General features: G+C 36.7%; 2 protein-coding genes across 11 annotated transcripts in view; one reads left to right on the top strand and one right to left on the bottom strand.

Moving 5' to 3' along the window:
- SIDT1 (SID1 transmembrane family member 1) overlaps positions 1-20,243 on the bottom strand; it is a 479,838-nt gene that overhangs the window by 275,503 nt on the left and 184,092 nt on the right. The window lies entirely within an intron of this gene.
- CFAP44 (cilia and flagella associated protein 44) overlaps positions 1-20,243 on the top strand; it is a 151,704-nt gene that overhangs the window by 108,504 nt on the left and 22,957 nt on the right. For 7 of the 10 annotated variants that reach the window (XM_082737190.1, XM_082737192.1, XM_082737189.1 and 4 more), the window contains 4 exons: positions 2,924-3,101; positions 15,363-15,863; positions 18,433-18,636; positions 19,580-19,775. In XM_082737190.1, the coding sequence (XP_082593316.1) occupies positions 2,924-3,101; positions 15,363-15,863; positions 18,433-18,636; positions 19,580-19,775 (1,079 nt within the window). Of the gene's footprint in view, positions 1-2,923; positions 3,102-15,362; positions 15,864-18,432; positions 18,637-19,579; positions 19,776-20,243 lie in introns of those variants that run through there. The other 3 variants (XR_014313403.1, XM_082737194.1, XM_082737188.1) reach the window with 2 other exon arrangements.

Genomic DNA, 20,243 nt, shown 5'->3' with positions numbered 1-20,243 from the left:
CTCTGCCACTCAGGAGCCCCTGTCCAAAATATTTTCTAATAATTCTTGTGATTTCTTATTGATTATGATTTTTTTTTAAGATTTTATTTATCTTAGAGAGAGGGAGAGAGAATCTCAAGCAGACTTAGTGCTGAGTGCGGAGCTAGATGCAGGGCTTGATAACACAACCCTGAGATCATGACCTGAGCCAAAATCAAGTCTGAAGCTTAACCAACTGAACCACGTAGGTGCCCCATAGTTTAAGTATGCCATTTAATTTAATTTAATAAATTTAATTAAGTATGCCATTTAATTTCCCAATAGTTTGCATGGTTTAAATTCTTATAAACTTATTGGGAGTTGTATGGGTCTTCACATAGTATCATGAAAATCCATTGTGTTCTTGAAAAAAAACATATTTTCTTGTGTTCTTTGGTGTAGTTTTCTATAAATGTTGGTTAGGACTGAAATGACTGAAATCCAGATCTTTTGTTTTTTCTACTTTGAAAGCATGACTCTTTTTAAGGATCTCTACTGATTGTTCCCTACCTTTAGCAAGGTCTTTCCAGCAGATGAATTCATGAGTGATTTCCAGCCATGTGTAAACTATAAGAATTCCTTGTTTACTGCTTCCCACTGATTGTATTTTCTCCGGATGTTCTTTACTTATCTTCATGATGTTTCACATTACACATGCACAGGTTAATACTTGGCCCCAAAACTCAAGAGAGCCTTATGTGAATTTCTGAAGTCATTGTTTTATATATAGTTCTGATATTTTTGTTCACAAAATTCTAACCAATCTGGCTTCTCTGAACTCAACTTTGTAACCTTAGTCATGGAAATTACTGGGCTAATATTTTGGATCTCAACACTCTTTCACAGTCTGATACTTTCCTCCATGTAGAAATAGAGATAGTAAGGATTAGTTATTTTGTTTCAGTTCTCACGTGCTATATAGTTCTGTGCTGCCCAGTATTCAATGTCTGAACATAGTTGTTTCATATTTTTTGCTCAGTTTTCTAGTTATTTATAACATGATGATAATTATGGGCCTTATTTCGCTCATATGGCCAGAGCCGAAGTATCTGCTTGCTCTTTCTTTTCATTCCTTCTTTCCTTTCTTTCTCTCTTTCTGTCTTCCCTCCCTCCCTCCCTTTTTTCTTTCCATTCATTCTTCCTCCTTTCCTCCCTTCTCCAATTCCTTTTTCTTTCTTTCCTTCACTTCCTTTCCTTTTAAAATTATTAGTCCATCCTTTTAGTGCTATTTTACACAAAGGAACAATTGTCAATTAATGCATTAGATAACATAGGTTTCCTCTTCTATTGTACTGTTTGTTTTCCTAAAAGGCTGACTGCAAGCTATGTGTATATGTTCATGTTGATTGACAGGCTTCACTTTAAAGAATTAGGTAGGCTAGGTCTTTTGATGTCTGTGCTTGGAGTCTCCCTAGAACCTCTACTGATAAGATCACATCCAATCTTTTTTAATAGCCTTCCCCTAGGGATATTCTGGGCCACAGTTTTCTCTGGTCTCATTATCCTTTAAAATTGTTATCACTGGTTTGCTCATAGTTTTCTATCTTGTTCCCAGCCTTCCTGAATTATTCCCTTTAATACCTCCACACCGTCATTTCTGTGGCATTTGGGGAGAGAGTGGGAGGCAAATATACATGCTCATTGTATCATTCTTAGCTAGGTGCCTTTTTTTTTTGAAAATTTTATGATAAACATGTTATTTAATAAAAGGTAAATTAAATTTTTACTGATTAAAATACATCTACTCTGCAGCAGTCGGTTAGCTCAGTTGGTTAGAGCGTGGTGCTAATAAAATACATCCAGTCTGTTCCTATGGCTTAATGTCTGTTGAAGGAATAAGTAACCATCTTGATATAAATCACTTGGAAGTGAATGGAAGCCTAAAAATGATTCAGATTATTTCATACCATCTGGTTATTGGTTTTTATTTATTTCATTTTGACTTTGCATGGGGTGCTATAAAAATACAGGTGGTTCCCAACTTAAGATGGTTTGATAATAATGTGAAAGTAATATGCATTCAGTAAAAATTGTACTTTGAATTTTGATCTTTTCCCAGGCTAGTGATATATGCAGTATGATACCTACTCATGATATTGGGGAGAAGCAGTGAAGTACAGCTCCAAGACAGCTACACAGTGTTGGGGATAAACTGTCAATACACTTATAACCATTCTGTTTTTGTTTTTGTTTTTTACTTTCAGTACAGTAGTCAATCTATTTTACCCATCCCTCCACCATACCTTTGGCAACCAGCAATTCTCTGTATTTAAGAATCTGGTTTTTTTATTTGTTTCTCTTTGTTCTGTTTATTTAATTCCACAGGATTTCACCCTTTTTTGTGAAATGGAGTTTGTACTAATTTTTTCCAACTATACGTTAACATAAGTGTTCTGAGTATGTTTAAGGTGGGATAGGCTAAACTATAATGTTAGGTAAGTTAGGTGTTTTGAATGCTTGTGATTTATACTATTTTCAGCTATAGGTTTATTGGTACATAACCCCATTGTAAGTTGAGGAAGGTCTGTAGTCATTAACTTAAAAAAAAGATGGCTGGGCTCTACAGATAAAAGTAGTTCCACAGAGGGGCTCCTGGGTGGCTCACTGGGTTGAGTCTGTGCCTTTGGCTCAGGTCCTGATCTCAGGGTCTTGGGATTGAACCCCACAGTGGGCTTTCTGCTCAGTGGGGAGCCTGCTTCCCACCTCTCTCTGTCTGCCTCTCTGCCTACTGGTGATCTCTCCCTCTCTGTCAAATAAATAAATAAAATCTATTTTTTAAAAAAGTAGTACCACATATTTAGAATTATACTTTTGCTTTTTGACTGAATTTGACTATACATGTATATGGTAGACAAACTAAAGTTTATTGTTATATTTGTGGCTGGATTGCCCATTTTTCTGATAGGTACAAGAGTAAGCCTCAGGATGACTTCGAAGATCCCAGAGATGTTCAAGCCATCAAGGAGGCTCAGTTGTATATGGGAGACTTCAATCTGAAGACAGCCGCAGACTATAAGATACCCGAGCACATGAGAATAAATGCTGCCAAGAAGGAAGAGGAACTGGGACACCTAGACACCCTGGTACTTACCCACAGCTTTCATGACAATGAGAGGCACCCTGAAGTTTTAGTGGAATTCTTCTGAAATCACCCATTTCACTAGATGGTCCATAAGGATTTATAGGCATAAAAAATTAAAATGGAAAAGATCTTCATAATTATTTAGAATGCCTCCTTTTTACAAATGAGGAAACTGAGGCCCATAGAGGACAAGAGATTTATTTGTGATTATTAGCTAATATGGCAGAAACAGCCTTCAAGTTAATTACTTGGCTCAATATGTTTCACAGTGAAAGTACTATATTTTGGAGACTTTGAATTTCTGATATTCAAACATGTCTTTGTTGGATATAGATTTTGGTTGCTGTGGATTGCCAAAGACTTAGGAAAAAGGCTGGCTATTGTTTAGCCTTTTCCTTTTTTTAGGACTTACAAAGTTTGTAGGTGTCTGATAATAACCAATTAACATATTCCTTTTTAAAAATTTTATCTGCATTCTGAAATTTTGGATGACTGGCAAATTGTAGTTAAAAAAATTTCCTCTATAATGATGGATAGAATATGATAAATGAAATTATCATAAATTACCTTAGATGAACAGAGATGATGGACAGGTATGATATCTTGAACTATATTACACTGAAATCCATCTTATTAAAATAACAGCATAAAATAATGTAGAGCACACTATTCTACAAGTCAGATCAGAATTCTGTTCCCATCTCTGCCACTTAATAGCCATGTAAACTTTGTGGTCATGTAAATCTCCCTAAGCCTTGGTTACATTATCTGTAAAAGGTGTATTAATACCAATTAACAACAAGACCTATTTAGTCTGTCTCATAATGTTAATGTGAAGGTCACAGTCAATAATAAATGGTCATTATGTCATTGGCTAAATTAAAAAACACTAAAGTATCAAGTTGTGTTTTTTTTTTTGAAATAGCATATTATTTATTCCCCTTCCCTTTGGCCAGTGTTTAGGTATGTGTGGTATTTGGAAAATTAAAAATAAAGTGTCAGTGTGTCAAGAGGGTTTTTCAAAGGGTGAGCCTTATAGTCATCAGGTTGCCGTAGATTTGTTTTTAAGATTAATTCTCAGTCCTCTACGTGCTTCAAAGAGGTCCTCCATTCACACAGGTGCTGGATTTTGAGTTTACATCTTTTTAAAAAAAATTTTATTTATTTTAAAATTTCTTTCCAGTGTTCCAGAATTCATTGTTTATGTACCACACCCAGTTTTCCATGCAATATGTGCCCTCCATAATACCCACCACCAGGCTCACCCAACCTCCCACCCCCCTGCCCCTCTAAAACCCTCAGTTTGTTTCTCAGAGTCCACAGTTTCTCATGGTTCATCTCCCCCTCCAATTTCCCCAAATCCCTTCTCCTCTGCATCTCCACATGTCCTCTGTGTTATTCCTTATGCTCCAAAAATAAGCATAACCATATGATAGTTGACTCTCTCTGCTTGACTTACTTCACTTAGCATAATCTCTTCCAGTCCCATCCATGTTGATATAGAGGTTGGGTATCATCCTTTCTGATGGAGGCATAATACTCCATAGTATGTAATACTCCATAAGGAAGACTGCATCTTCCTTATCCATTCATTTGTTGAAGGGCATTTTGGTTCTTTCCAGTTTGGCGACCGTGGCCATTGCTACTATGAACATTGGTGTACAGATGCCCCTTCTTTTCACTATATCTGTATCTTTGGGGTAAATACCCAGGAGTGCAATTGCAGGGTCATAAGGAAGCTCTATTTTTAATTTCTTAAGGAATCTTTACCCTGTTCTCCAAAGTGACTGCACCAACTTGCATTCCCACCAACAGTGTAAGAGGGTTCCCCTTTCTCTACATCTTCTCTGACACACATTGTTTCCTGTTTTGTTAATTTTGGCCATTCTAACTGGTGTAAGGTGGTATCTCAATGTGGTTTTGATTTGAATCTCCCTGATGGCTAGTGATGATGAACATTTTTTCATGTGTCTGTTAGCCATTTGTATGTGTTCATTGGAGAAGTGTCTGTTCATGTCTTCTGCCCATTTTTTGATGTGATTATCTGTTTTCAGTTTACATCTTAATGCTTTAAATGTTTATTCTTAAGTGTGTAAAACATCTCTATTTTGTTACAGTGTTCTTGTTTCATAGGTAATAATCATACAGGTAAGTTTTGTAAGACTGCCTGGAAAAGTGTATTTTTTTGAAGTATAATATTCAGTTGTTATGTTAGTTTCAGGTATATAGTATAATGACCCAACATATCTATACATTACTCTCGTGGTCAACACAGTGAGTATTGTTATCATCTATTACTAAACAACATTACTACTATCTTACTGATTATATTCCCAATGCTGTACTTTTCATCTCTGTGACATATAATATATTACTTGCTTCTGGGGTACAGGTCTGTAAATCATCAGTCTTACACAATTCACATCACTTACCATAGCACATACCCTTCACAATGTCCATAATCCAGCCACACTATCCCTCCCTCCCCACCTCCCAAAACCCTCAGTTTGTTTCCTGAGATTAAGAGTCTCTTAGAGTTGTCTCTGTCCCTGGTCCCATCTGTTTCATTTTTTCACTCCCTACCCCCCACAACCCCCTGCCCTGCCTCTCAAATTCCTCATATCAGAGAGATCATATGATAATTGCCTTTCTCTGATTGACTTATCTCAATTAGCACAACACCCTCTAGTTCCATCCACATCATTGCAAATGTCAAGAGGTTGTTCTTTTTGATGGCTGCATAATATTCTACTGTATATGTATACCATCTCTTCTTTATCCATTCATCGGTTGATGGACATCTAGGTTCTTTCCACAGTTTGACTATTGTGGACATTGCTGCTATAAACATTCGGGTGCATGTGCCCCTTTGGATCACTACATTTGTATCTTTAGGGTAAACACCAAATAGTGTGATTGGGTTGTTAGGGTACTTCTTTTTTCAACTTTTTGAGGAAGCTTCATGCTGTTTTCCAAAGTGGCTGAACCAGCTTGCATTCCCACCACCAGTGCAGGAGGGTTCCCCTTTCTCTGCATCCTTGCCAACACCTGTCATTTCCTGACTAGTTAATTTTAGCCATTTTGACTGGAGTGAGGTGGTATCTCATTGTGGCTTTAATTTGTAATTCCCTGATTCCGGTGATGTTGAACACATTTTCATGTGTCTGTTGGCCTTTTGGATGTCCGCTTTGCAGAAATGTCTGTTCATGCCTTCTGCCCATTTCTTGATTGGGTTTTTTGTTCTTTGGGTGTTGAGTTTGCTAAGTTCTTTGTAGATTTTGGACACTAGCCCTTTATCTGATATGTCATTTGCAGATATCTTTTCCCATTCTGTCAGTTGTCTTTTGGTTTTGTTTACTGTGTGCTTTGCTGTGCAAAAGCTTTTGATCTTGATGAAATCCCAATAGTTCATTTTTGCCCTTGCTTCCCTTGCCTTTGATGATGTTTCTAGGAAGACGTTGTTGCAGCTGAGGTCGAAGAGGTTGCTGCCTGTGTTCTCCTCAAGGATTTGATGGATTCCTATCTTACATTGAGGCCTTTCATCCATTTGGAGTCTATTTTTGTGTGTGGTGTAAGGAAATGGTCCAGTTTCATTCTTCTGCATGTGGCTGTCCAATTTTCCCAATACCATTTGTTGAAGACACTATCTGTTTTCCACTGGACATTTCTTTCCTGCTTTGTTGAAGATTAGTTAGCCGTAAGAGTTGAGGGTCCATTCTGGGCTCTCTATTCTGTTCCATTGGTCTATGTGTCTGTTTTTGTGTCAGTACCATACTTTCTTGATGATGACAGCTTTGTAATAGAGCTTGAACTCTGGAATTGTGATGCTGCCAATTTTGGTTTTCTTTTCCAACATTCCTCTGGCTATTTGGGGTCTTTTCTGGTTCCATATAAATTTTAGGATTATTTGCTCCATTTCTTTGAAAAATGTTGATGGTATTTTGATAGGGATTGCATTAAAAGTGTAGATTGCTCTAGGTAGCATAGTCATTTTCACAATATTTCTTCTTCTAGTCCATGAGCATGGAATGTTTTTCCATTTCTTTATGTCTTCCTCCATTTCTTTCATGAGTATTTTATAGTTTTCTGAGTACATATTCTTTGCCTCTTTGGTTAGGTTTATTCCTAGGTATCCTATGGTTCTGGGTACATTTGTAAATGGGATTAACTCCTTAATTTCTTTTTCTTCTGTCTTTATGTTGGTGTATAGAAATGCAACTGATTTCTGTGCATTGATTTTATATCCTGACACTACTGAATTCCTGTATGAGTTCTAGCAGTTTTGTAGTGGAGTCTTCTGGGTTTTCTACATAACATATTATATCATCTTCAAAGAATGAGAGTTTGACTTCTTCCTTGCTGATTCAGATGGCTTTCATTTCTTTTTGTTGCCTGATTGCTGAGGCTAGGACTTTTAGTACTATTTTGAATAGCAGTGGAGATAGTGGACAGCCCTGCTGTGTTCCTGACCTTAGGGGAAAAGCTCTCAGATTTTCCCCACTGAGGATGATATTCACTGTGGGTTTTTCATAGATGGCTTTGATGATATTGAGGTATGTACCTCCTATCTATACACTGTGAAGAGTTTTGATCAAGAAAGGATGCAGTCCGAATGTTTATAGCAGCAATGTCCACAATAGCCAAACTATGGAAAGAACCTAGATGTCCATCAACAGATGAATGGATCAAGAAGATGTGGTATATATACACAATGGAATACTATGCAGCCATCAAAAGAAATGAAATCTTGCCATTTGCGACAACATGGGTGGAACTAGAGTGTATCATGCTTAGCGAAATAAGTCAAGCAGAGAAAGACAACTATCATATGATCTCCCTGATATGAGGAAGTGGTGATGCAACATGGGGGCTTAAGTGGGTAGGAGAAGAATCAATGAAACAAGATGGGATTGGGAGGGAGACAAACCATAAGTGCCTCTTAATCTCACAAAACAAACTGAGGGTTGCTGGGGGGAGGGGGTTTGGGAGAAGGGGGTGGGATTATGGACATTGGGGAGGGTATGTGCTTTGGTGAGTGCTGTGAAGTGTGTAAACCTGGTGATTCACAGACCTGTACCCCTGGGGATAAAAATATATGTTTATAAAAAATAAAAAATTAAAAAAAAAAAGAAAGGGTGCAGTACTTTGTCAAATGCTTTTTCAGCATCTATTGAGAGTATCATATGGTTCTTGTTCTTTCTATTATTAATGTATTGTATCACATTGATTGGTTTGTGGATGTTGAACCAACCTTGCAGCCCAAGAATAAATCCCACTTGTTGTGGTGAGTAATCCTTTTAATGTACTGTTGGATCCTATTGGCTAGTATTTGGGTGAGAATTTTTGCATCCATTTTCATCAAGGATATTGGTCTGTAATTCTTCTTTTTGATGGGGTCTTTGTCTGGTTTGGGGATCAAGGTAATGCTGATCTCATAAAACGAGTCTGGAAGTTTTTCTTCCATTTCTATTTTTTGTAACAGTTTCATGAAAATAGGAATTAATTCTTTAAATGTTTGGTAGAATTCCCTAAAAAGCCATCTGGCCTTGGGCTCTTGTTTATTAGGAGATTTTTTGATGACCGCTTCAATTTCCTTCCTGGTTATGCATCTGTTCAGGTCTTTTTTTCTCCCCAGTCCAGTTTTGGTAGTTTATATGTCTATAGGAATGCATCTATTTCTTCCAGATTGTTAAATTTGCTGGTGTATAGCTGCTCACAATGTGTTCTTCATAATTGTTTGTATTTATTTGGTATTGGTTGTGATCTTTCCTCTTTCATTCATGATTTTATTAATTTGGGTCCTTTCTCTTTTCTTTTGGATAAGTCTGGCCAGGGGTTTATCAATCTTATTAATTCTTTCAAAGAACCAGCTCCTACTTTCACTGATCTGTTCAACTGTTCTTTTGGTTTCTATTTCATTGATTTCTGCTCTGAACTTTAGTATTTCTCTTCTGTGAGGTTTAGGCTTTCTTTGCTGTTCTTTTCCCAGCTCCTTTAGGTGTAGGGTTAGGTTGTGTATTTGAGACCTTTCTTGTTTCTTGAAGTAGGCTTGTATTCCAATATACATTCCTCTCAGGACTGACTTTGTTGTGTCCAAAAGAACAGTTGTGTTTTCATTTTCATGATTTTTTTTTCAATTTTTCTTTAATTTCCTGGTTGACCCATTCATTCTGTAGTAGGATGCTCTTTAACCTCCATATATTTGAGTTCTTTCCAACTTTCCTCTTGTCGTTGAGTTCTAGCTTCAGAGCATTGTGGTCTGAAAATATGCAGGGAATGATCCCAATCTTTTGGTACCAGTTGAGACCTGATTTGTGACCCAAGATATAATCTATTCTGGAGAATATTCCATGTGCACCAGAGAAGAATGTGTATTCTGTTGTTTTTGGGTGGAATGTTCTGAATATATCTGTGATGTCCATCTGGTCCAGTGTGTCATTTAAAGGCTTTATTTTTTTGTTGATCTTTTGCTTGGTTGATCTGTCCATTTCAGTGGTGGTGGGGTGGTGTTAAAGTTCCCTACTACTGTATTATTGTCAATGTGTTTCTTTGATTTTGTTACTAATTGGTTTATATAATTGGCTGCTCCTAAGTTAGGGGCAGAGATATTTAAAATTGTTAGATCTTCTTTTTGGACATACCATTTAAGTATGACGTAGTGTCCTTCCTCATCTCTTATTATAGTCTTTGGCTTAAAATCTAATTTGTCTGATATAAGGATTGACATCCCAGTTTCTTTTGATGCCCATTAGCATGGTAAATTGTTTACCACTTCTTCACTGTAAATCTGGAGTTGTTTTGGGGTCTAAAATGAGTTTCTTGCAGACAGCCTTTTAAAAATATCCATTCTGATACACTGTGTCTTTTGATTGGGGCATTTAGTTCATTTACATTCAAAGTAGCTACTGAAAGATATGAATTTAGTGCCATTGTATTGTCTGTAAGGTGATTGAGACTGTATATTGTCTCTGTTCCTTTCTGGCCTGTTACTTTTAGTCTCTCTCTTTGCTTAGAGGACCCCTTTAAAATTTTCCTATAGGGCTGGTTTGGTGTTTGCAAATTCTTTTAGTTTTTGTTTGTCCTGGAAACTTTTATCTTTATCTTTTTTTTTCCTTTTTATCTCTCCTTCTATTTTCAATATCAGCCTAGCTGGATATAATATTCCTGGCTGCATCTTTTTCTCATTTAGTGCTCTGAATATTTCATGCCAGTCCTTTCTGGCCTGCCAGGTCTCTGTGGTTAGGTCTGCTGCTGATCTAATATATCTACTGTTGTATGTTACAAACCTCTTGTCTCAAGTCACTTTCAGGATTTTCTCTTTGTCACTGAGACTTGTAAGTTTTACTATTAAGTAATAGGTTGTTGACCTATTTTTATTGATTTTGAGGGGTTATCTCTGTGCCTCCTGGATTTTCATACTTGTTCCCTTCCCCAAATTAGGGAAATTCTCTGCTATAATTAGCTCCAATATACCTTCTGCCCTTCTCTCTCTTCCTTCTTCTGGGATCCCAATTATTCTAATATTGTTTCATCTTATGGTATCATTTATCCCTTGAATTCTCCCCTCAAGGTCCATTTGTTTATCTCTCTTTTTCTATGTAGATAAACTCCTGGGACCCAATGATATTAGTTCTCCTACTCCTCTGTCATCTTGCTCCTTTCTCAGATCTTATCCTTTTTATAGATGCATATTTCATTGTATGTATATACCACCTCTTCTTTATCCATTCATCTATGGATTGACATTAGGGTTGCTTCCATATTTTCGCTATTGTAAATAATGCTGTAGTAAATATGGGGGTGTATTTATCTTTTCAAAATAGTGTTTTTGTTTCCTTCAGATAAATACCCATAAGTAGTATTGTTGGATCATGTGATAGTTCTGTTTTTAATTTTTTGTGGAGCCTCCATGCCATTTTCCACACTGGTGGTACCAATTTACATTCCCATCTGTGATGCATGAGGATTTCTTTTTCTCAACATCCTTGCCAATACTTGTTATTTATCTTTTTGATACTAGCCATTTGACAGATGTAAGGTGATATCTCATTGAAGTTTTGATTTGCATTTCCCTGATGATTAGTGATATTGAGCACCTTTTCATGTATCTGTTGACCATTTGTATGTCTTCTTTGGAAATGTCTATTCAGGCCCTCTGCCCATTTTTTAATTGGATTGGTTTTTTGTTTGTTTGTTTGTTTGTTTTTGGTGTTGAGTTGCATAATTCATCATGTATTTTGGATGTTAACTCCATATTGGATATATAATTTACAAATATCTTCTCCCATTACTCGGTTGTCTCTTGATTTTGTTGACTGTTTCCTTTGTTCTACAAATCTTTTTATTTTGGTGTACTCCCAACAGTTTAGTGTTGATTTTGTTTCCCTTCTCTTAGGAGACCTATCTACAAATATATTTCTTTGGTTGATGTCAAAGAAATTATTGCCTATGCTTTCTTTTAGGAATTTTATGGTTTTAGGTCTCACATTTAGGTCTATAATCAATTTCAAGTTCATTTTTGTATATGGTATAAGAAAGTGGTCTAGTTTCATTACTTTGCATGTAGCTGTCCAATTTTTCCAGCCTCATTTGTTGAAGAGACTGTATTTCTCCCATTGTATGTTCCTGCCTTTTTTGTTGTTGTTGTAGATTAATTGACCATATGAGCATGGGTTTATTTCTGGGTTTTCAATTCTGTCCATTGATCTACATGTCTATTTTTGTACCAGTATCATACTGTTTTGATTACTACAGCCTTGTGGTATATCATGAAATCTGGGATTTTGATACCTCCAGTTTTGTTCTTTTTTCTTTTCTTTTTTTTAAAGATTTTATTTATTTATTTGACAGAGAGAGATCACAAGTAGGCAGAGAGGCAAAGAGAGAGAGAGAGAGGAGGAAGCAGGCTCCCTGCTGAACAGAGAGCCCGATGCGGAACTCGATCCCAGGACCCTGAGATCATGACCCGAGCCAAAGGCAGCGGCTTTACCCACTGAGCCACCCAGACGACCCTGTTCTTTTTTCTTAAGATTGCTTTGGCTACTTGGGATCTTTTGTGGTTCCATACAATTTTTACAATTATTTGTTGTAGTTCTGTGAAAAATGCTGTTGGTATTTTGATAGGCATTGCATTAGATTTGTAGATTGCTCTGGGTAGTATAGATATTTTTGAAAATATTAATCCTTCCAATTCATGAGCACGTAGGAGTGTCTTTCCATTTATTTGTGTTTTCCACAATTTGTTCCATCAGTATTTTATAGCTTTCAGAGTACAGATCTTTCACTTCCTTGGTTAAGTTTATTCCTGGGTATTTTATTCTTGTTGGTGCAATTATAAATTGATTTATTGGGCACCTGGGTGGCTCAGTTGGTTCAGCAACTGCCTTTGGCTCAGGTCATGATCCTGGAGTCCCAGGATTAAGTCCCACATCAGGCCCTCTGCTCATCAGGGAGCCGGCTTCTCCCTCTGCCCCTCGCCCCTTTCATGCTCTCTCTCTCTCAAATAAATAAAGTCTTTAAAAAAATAAATTGATTTCCTAATTTCTCTATAGGCTACTTTGTTATTAGTGTATAGAAATGCAACAAATTCCTCTATATTAATTTTGTCTCGTGTAACTATGCAGAATTACTTTACCAGTTCTAGTAGATTTTTGATGGTCTCCTTATGATTTTTCCTATATATAGTATCATGTCATCTACAAATAGTGACAGTTTTACTTCTTCCTTGGATGGAAGTTAATATGGATGCGTTTTATTTCTTTTTCTTGTCTTATTGCTGTGGCTGGGACTTCTAGTACTATGTTGAATGAAAGTGGTGAAAGTGGGCCTCTCTGTCTTGTTACTGATCTCAGGAAAAGCTGTCAGTTTTTCACCATTTAGTAATGATATTAGCTGTGGGTTTTTCATATAAGGCCTTTATTATGTTGAGGCATGTTCTCTCTAAATCTTCTTTGTTGGGAGCTTTTTTTTTTTTTCATGAATAGATGTTGAATTTTGTCAAATGTTTTCTCTGGATCTATTAGGATGATCATATAGTTTTCATTCTTTCTCTGGCTAATGGTATATATGACATTGATTGATATGTGAATATTGAACCACACTTGCACCCCTGGAATAAATCTTACCTGATTGTGGTAAATAAGTTTTTCAATGTATTGTTGATTTTGGTTTGCTAGTATCTTACTGATTTTTGCATCTATGTTCATCAGACAAGTTGGCCTATAGTGGCTTTGTCGGTTTCAATACCAGGGTAATGCTGGCTAGAATGTACTTGGAATCTTTCCTTCCTATTATATTTTTTGGAAGAGTTTGAAAAGAATAGGTATTAATTCTTTAAATGTTTGGTAAAATTCACCTGTGAGTCCACTTGGTCTTGGACTTTCGGTTTTTTTGGAAATTTTTTGATTACTGATTCAATCTCATTGCTAATAATTCATCTGTTCAGATTTTCTATTCCTTATTCAACTTTATTAGTTTATATGCTTCTAGGAATTTTATTACTTTCTTCTAGTTTGTCCAATTTGTTGACATATAATTTTCCACAATATTTTCTTGTAATTTTTTTGTATTTCTGTGGAGTCAGTTGTCATTTCTCCTTCATTTCTGATTACATTTATTGAGTCTTCTTTTTTCTTGACGAGTCTAGCTAAAAGTGTATTAATTTTATTTTTTAAGAAACAGCTCCTTGTTTCATTGATCTTTTATTTTTTGTTGTTATTGTTTGTTTATTTCTATTTCATTTATTTCTGCTCTAAGCTTAATTATTTCATTCATTCTACTAGCTTTGGGCTTTCTTTGGTTCTTTTTCTAGCTCTTTTAGGTGTAAAATTAGGTTGTTTATTTGAGCTTTTTCTTATTTCTTGAGTAGGCCTGTATACTATAAAATTCCTTCTTAGAACTGCTTTTACTGCATTCCAAAGATTTTGGACTGTTTTTTCCTTTCCTTTCCTTTTCTTTTCTTTCTCTTTTTCTTTTTCTCTTCTTCCTTTCTTTCTTTCTTTCTTTCTTTCTTTCTTTCTTTCTTTCTTTCTTTCTTTCTTTCTTTCTTTCTTTCTTTTTCCTGCCTCTTTGGGGTCTCACTCAACCCATTCATTGTTGAGTAGCATGTTTTTAGCCTCCATGTGTTTGTGTTCTTTCCTCACAATTGGTTTTTACTTTTCTACCATTGTGGTCCAAACAGATGCATGATATGATTTCCATCTTTTTGAATTATTGAGACTTGTCTTGTGGCCTAACATGTGATCCATCCTGGAGAAAATTGCATGTGAACTTGAAAAGAATGTATATTCCATTTTTGGATGGAATATTATATATATATCTGTTAGGTCCATCTGGTCCTAATGTGTCATTCAAAGCCACTGTCTCCTTGTTAATTTTTTATCTGGGTGATGTATGCACTGTTGTAAGTGGGATGTTAAAATCCCCTATGACTATACTATACTATACCTACTACTATAGCACTACTGTCAGTTTGGAGAAATGCCTTTAATCCTTTTTTGTAAACCTGTATATTTATGCAAAGTAACTCTTAATAGCCTTTGGACCACCTTGTTGCCTAATTGTACACAGGCTTAGGATTGCTTTTACCTATAGGCTCTGGGAAGAGCGTTTTGGAAAGAGCTGTTAATGAGGAAACAGTGGGCCACTACGGCTCCTGTGGCTTGAGGCAGGGGGCATAGTTTGGCTTAGATAAATGGAAAAGGAACTGAGAAAGTGTCCTGTAATCTGTTGGTATGCATGATATAGAAATTCAAGATCATGATAGTCCCTGTACAAGAAGTAACAGGAAGAATATGGGCAAAATGCAGAATAAAAATAGGCTAAACTTTAGTTTGGCCCTAAGTGGGCAACCCTAAATGTGTCTAAGCCAGTCAAACTGGAGTCTCCATCAGGGATAGGCAGTTACATATATATGTTCCTCACTAAAGAATGACCTTCCCCTCTCTAGGCTCTGGCTGAGTACAAAACTTCAGGAAGGACTTCCCCTCATTGGTCAGAAGAAGAGAGCAGAACTGCACCCTGTGAGCCAGCTGAGGGATACCAGAGGTCACAACCATACTGTCTTCTTCTTTTGGAGAAGATCAATAGGAAACAGCCTAAAAGCTAGAGAAAAGAGTAACTTAGTAGTGAATAGAAATGATCAGATAAATTTTTTTTTTCTTGGATTTTTGCTAGGCATACATACCAGTTAAAGGACAAAAATATTTCAAACCATCCTTTGTGAATGGGTTCTCATTTTGTTTTCTTCTATTCTTTTTATCAGGCCCACTCAAAGAAAAAGAACATGAACAAATGTATCCTCTCTCTTCGAGACCTTAAAGTGGCTGTCATTGAGGAAATACAGTGCCTGGTTCAGGAACTGAAGAGCATCCAGTCAACTCTTCATGTGTCTAAGCACATTCCTATTCCCCAAGTCCCCCAGATACTCCCGGAAGAAGTTCCAGAAAAGAGATTTCAGTATGATGAGGAAACTCTCCTAAATTTTAAGCGACAGCAGATCAAGATTCAGGATGAAACGTCCTCCCAGCTGGAAAAGGGAGAGTCTGCTATCTCAGGGGGAGGATTCCTCAGACTCTCTTCTATAAAGGACAGTGATTTGACGACAAGAGATTCATTGTCTAGATCATCAAAGGCATCATCATTCAGTGTAGATACTGTGAAGTTTTTGGAATTTGAAAAAGCAGATCCAATTGATATAGAGCTGGAAGTTATGAAAAGGGATGAGATTAAACATTTGTACATGCAACAGTATTTAACTAACAGGGTAAGAGTGACACTGCCTTTTTAAAGCTGAAAGAGGGGAGAGCAGGGAAGAACTAGATATACTTTCTTATTTATTGGTCTAAATTTTCTCTACAATAAACTTTCCCAAGCCCTGACTGGCCCATAACTCACTGAAGGTTTAGCTTCCTCCCCATCCCTGGCCTTCTGTTAATTATTGTGCTCTGCCCAAAACCTTTAGAGCTTTTAAATGTTTTGCTTTGGCAAAGCTAGGGATTAAGGGCAAATCCATGTTATTTGGCATCTAACTGAAGTCTCAGTAAAGGGGAAATGATGGAGCAGCTTTCAGATGATGGATGGCACATAATTTAAAAATCTTCTGGAGAAAATGGGGCACCCTCTGTTTTTTCACATCCTCCTCTTTCCCTAAGGTGTGATTTGCCTCATCAGTGGGAGTGTTCATGGTGATGACCAGCTTCAAAACTGTTCTGGAGCTGGAACGGCCCCTATTTTTATTTCTAGGAAACCAGACCAGGTTGGGGCTAGTTGTACAGGAGGTGCTCTGAATCCAGAAGGAAAAGGACCTTTGCTGGATAAGATGGCTCCTTGCTGCCAGCCATGTAGACTTCCCTTCCTCAGTGTCTGTCCTGCTCCACCCTGAGAAGGCACCTCATAAAACTCCCCAGACGGGGGCGCCTGGGTGGCTCAGTGGGTTAAAGCCTCTGCCTTTGGCTCAGGTCATGATCCCAGGGTCCTGGGATCAAGCCCTGCATTGGGCTCTCTGCTCCGTAGGGAGCCTGCTTCCACCACCCTCTCTCTCTCTCTGCCTGCCTCTCTGCCTACTTGTGGTTTCTCTCTCTGTGTCAAATAAATAAAAATCTTTAAAAAAAAAAAAAAAACTGCCTAAACGTATTCTTTACTCATTGTCTCTACTTTGTCCAGCCCTGCTTTCTCTCTCTTCCTGCTTCTCCCCACTTCCCCACTCCCATTCTCCACCCCCATTCTGAATTTTGTATTTGCTTTTTCCTTTGTTATTTCCTCCCACCTGCAATGATTTGCTTTCAGTTGTGAGTCATCATGTGAAACTCAACCCAGTTCCAGAACTTCTCCAGAATCTTCTGTCCACATTACATATTCTTCTTTGGTCTGAACTCCAATTCCACCTAGCAGCAACTCATTTTCCACTTCTCTTTCTTGCTGTTTTATGTTTTTTGGTTTTTTAAATTGAAGAATAACTAAATGTAGTGTTATATTAGTTTCTGGTGTACAATATAATGATTCAGCAATTCTGTACATCACTCAGGGCTCATATGTGTTAGTTTTGTCTTGAAAATTAGATTACACAGTTCTTGAGAGAAGGGCCACATATAATCATCTTTGGTTTTCCTGCAGTGTCTGGAAAATGCCAGACACATAGTAGATATTAGTAAAAATTTTGATTGATTTAATTGTAACTAATTTCTTAATGGTATGAACTTAACACATTTATTGGACATTCTTTGTGCAGGGGCAGTGCTAGTTAGGTAGCAGGGATATAATAATACTCAGGCCAAACATATTCTCTATCCTCATAAAGTTTATAGACTATCAGGTGAGTGAGAGGAAAACAAGTGTGAGCCTTGCCAACTTAAACACCTGTGTGGTACAGTTTCAGGATGGTATTACACAGAAAAAATATAGTCTTGCCTTGAAAGAAATTTAAAAATAATTCAGACTTGTGAATAAACATTAAATAGGAGCCCACTTAGTCTATAACCATCCATAAGTAAAAGTTCAATTTTTTTCTCCTTTTTTTTTTTTTTTTAAACTCTCAAATTCTCTAGCAGTAATTTCACTGTCCCAAACCCACAGATCTCTTTCTTTTCCTCATCTACAGGCTAGGCCCTCCCTCATTACAGGTTTCTGACTGTTGAGACTCCCCATCATGCACAGCCTAATGAGAAACGGGGAATGGTTTGTCTTTTACCTAATAGGTTTTCTCAGGAGAACCAGTCCTTGGTACTCTCTCTGGATCTCTTCATTGCCTTTGGGAGAGGGTGAGAGAGAAGCTGTGCCAAAATCAGAGCAGAACTGAGCCTTTAAAATCATTGGGATGTCTGTGGAAGAAGATCTAGACCGGGTCTTGGGATATTTCATTCTTATCCCAGCTCTGTCGCAAATTAAATCACCTTTTGAAATGTTTGAAAATTTTTAAAATAAGTTGAGGAGAATATGTAGTGCTTCCTGTACGAAAGGAAATGTAGAGATTCTATGAGATGAAGTGGAGGCAGATAGAAATCCTATGCACAAGGAACTCCTAGTCTCTGATTTAAACCATACAGTACAGCTAGAAGAGCATTCTCGATTGATGGCTTAATCATGGCCAAGAAATAGCTGGAAGGACTATAGTTACAGAATCCCTACTGCTTAATAAATTTATATAAATTTTGTAATATTGATAAATTGATTTCTAGGACTACACATATACATGAGCCCATATAATTCCTTCTCCATGATAACAGAATAATGAGAAAATGCCTTTACTTAAACAAATTAGGATTGTTTGATAGTTTTAAAAGTACAGTTACTTGTTCTTAACTTTTAACATACAGTCAAATCTTTTTCCACCTCAGATCAAAGAACTGATAGTCACTTTTGATGCGGAGCTCCATCTTCTGAGACATCAGAAACTGAAACTAGATACTCAGATGAAATTATCTGACCTTCACCATGTCACATTATTTCAAGAAATGCTTCTCCTCAAGAATTTTGAAAAACAGGAGAACATACTTCAAGAGCGTGTTAATTCATTAGACAAAGAAGAACAGGATATGCAGGTATGAATGGGCAGGAGAATGCTTGCTGGCTATATCCTTTAGGTACAGAGGGGACCTGTACCCTGTTTCTTTGTTTCCTTCTTCATCTTCTCAACTTAATTTCTCCTGTTGTTCTAGTCCTCCTCTCTTTTATCCCTCCTCCTCTCTGACCCCTATGCCCCTCTTACTCCTGCTTGCTTGGCTTTTGGTATTCTTGGTCAGAGAGAAGTGAATCAGACTTTACAATGAATTTGATCTGATGTTTTGTATGGTAGGAAAATAAGTTTTCAAAAGTGAGACTTCTATTTAGTTTACACATTTCAAAGTCTATTTTTATGGTCACTAGCTAACATGTAAAGTTGAGTTTTGATTATATGTTATCCTTATGAACATACTTGGAAAAGAAGTTGACTAGTTTCTCAAATATGATAACTAGTTTCATGGTAATATATAATTGAGTATCATAGAAAGTAAGTGTCTTTGTTTGTTATGTATATGTTAAATTTAAAGAGATAAATGATACCATCCAACTTTTGTCTTAAAGGAAGAAAGATTACATCAAATAGATATTACATACTGAATAGTAACATCATTTTGAAGGTAAAACTGCTGCACTAAGAGATGAGATGTCTTTTTGTTTCAGTTATCACATATTCATATGAAAAACATCTTTTGTTTTTGAAACCACACAGGCAAAAATAATAGCCGACATTAAAAATTTCACTTAATTTAGATTTTTTGAGGAAGCTAAACACTAGGAAAATGATCTTATCTGATTTTTATGAGAGAATTATAAAAATTTAACCAAATAAATGGATGGCTCTGCAAACATCAGAAATGTAAACTTCTGTGGAAAAGATTTTAAAAAATGTTTGTGAACTGTAACCTTACATTGCAATATACAGTGTTCTCTGAACCTGGTTTATCAGAAATACTTTGACTTATTCTTGGTTTTGTCCCTTAGTGGAAAATAAATGAAACTCTTAAAGAGATGGAAGAGAAAAAGAATGAAATTGCCAAGCTCCAGGACCAAGAAAAAGCACTCTATGCTGGCTTCCAAGCAGCCATTGGAGAAAACAATAAATTTGCTAATTTCCTAACGAAGGTCCTAAAGAAGAGGATTAAGCGGGTGAAGAAAAAGGAGGTTGAAGGAGATGCCGGTTTGAATTTCTTTTTAACATATGATCCTATTTTTTCTCATTAACATGAAATAGAGAAATAACTAAGGACATGTTTGACACCTTTTGTTCCTACAACACAGACAATTAGAGGTTCTGTGGGCTTGAAAGGGAGAGGATATAAATCTGTAGGTCTCTAACCCTATGGAATTAATTTGTGTGTGTGTATCTGGTTTGAGACAGCTTAAGGTAGTTTCATATAACAAGGACATCTTCTCTTGTGTTTATTTGCCAAATGAATGTCATCTTTGGTAAAATATCTCTTCATGTCTTTTAGCCATGTTTGAATAGGAGTTTTTGCTTTTGTCCTCTTGAAGTTTAAGCATCCTTTGTATAGTCTAGGCCCTAGTCCTATATCAGATAGGTGCTTTGCAAATATTTTCTTCCATAGTGTAGCTTGTTTTTTTTATTCCCTCAACATGGTCTTTCACAGAGCAAAAGGTTTGATTT

The sequence above is a fragment of the Mustela nivalis genome (genome assembly GCF_964662115.1).
Source record: "Mustela nivalis genome assembly, chromosome: 1".
NCBI classification, from domain to species: domain Eukaryota; kingdom Metazoa; phylum Chordata; class Mammalia; order Carnivora; family Mustelidae; genus Mustela; species Mustela nivalis.
This window is presented reverse-complemented; position numbering and strand designations above follow the sequence as displayed.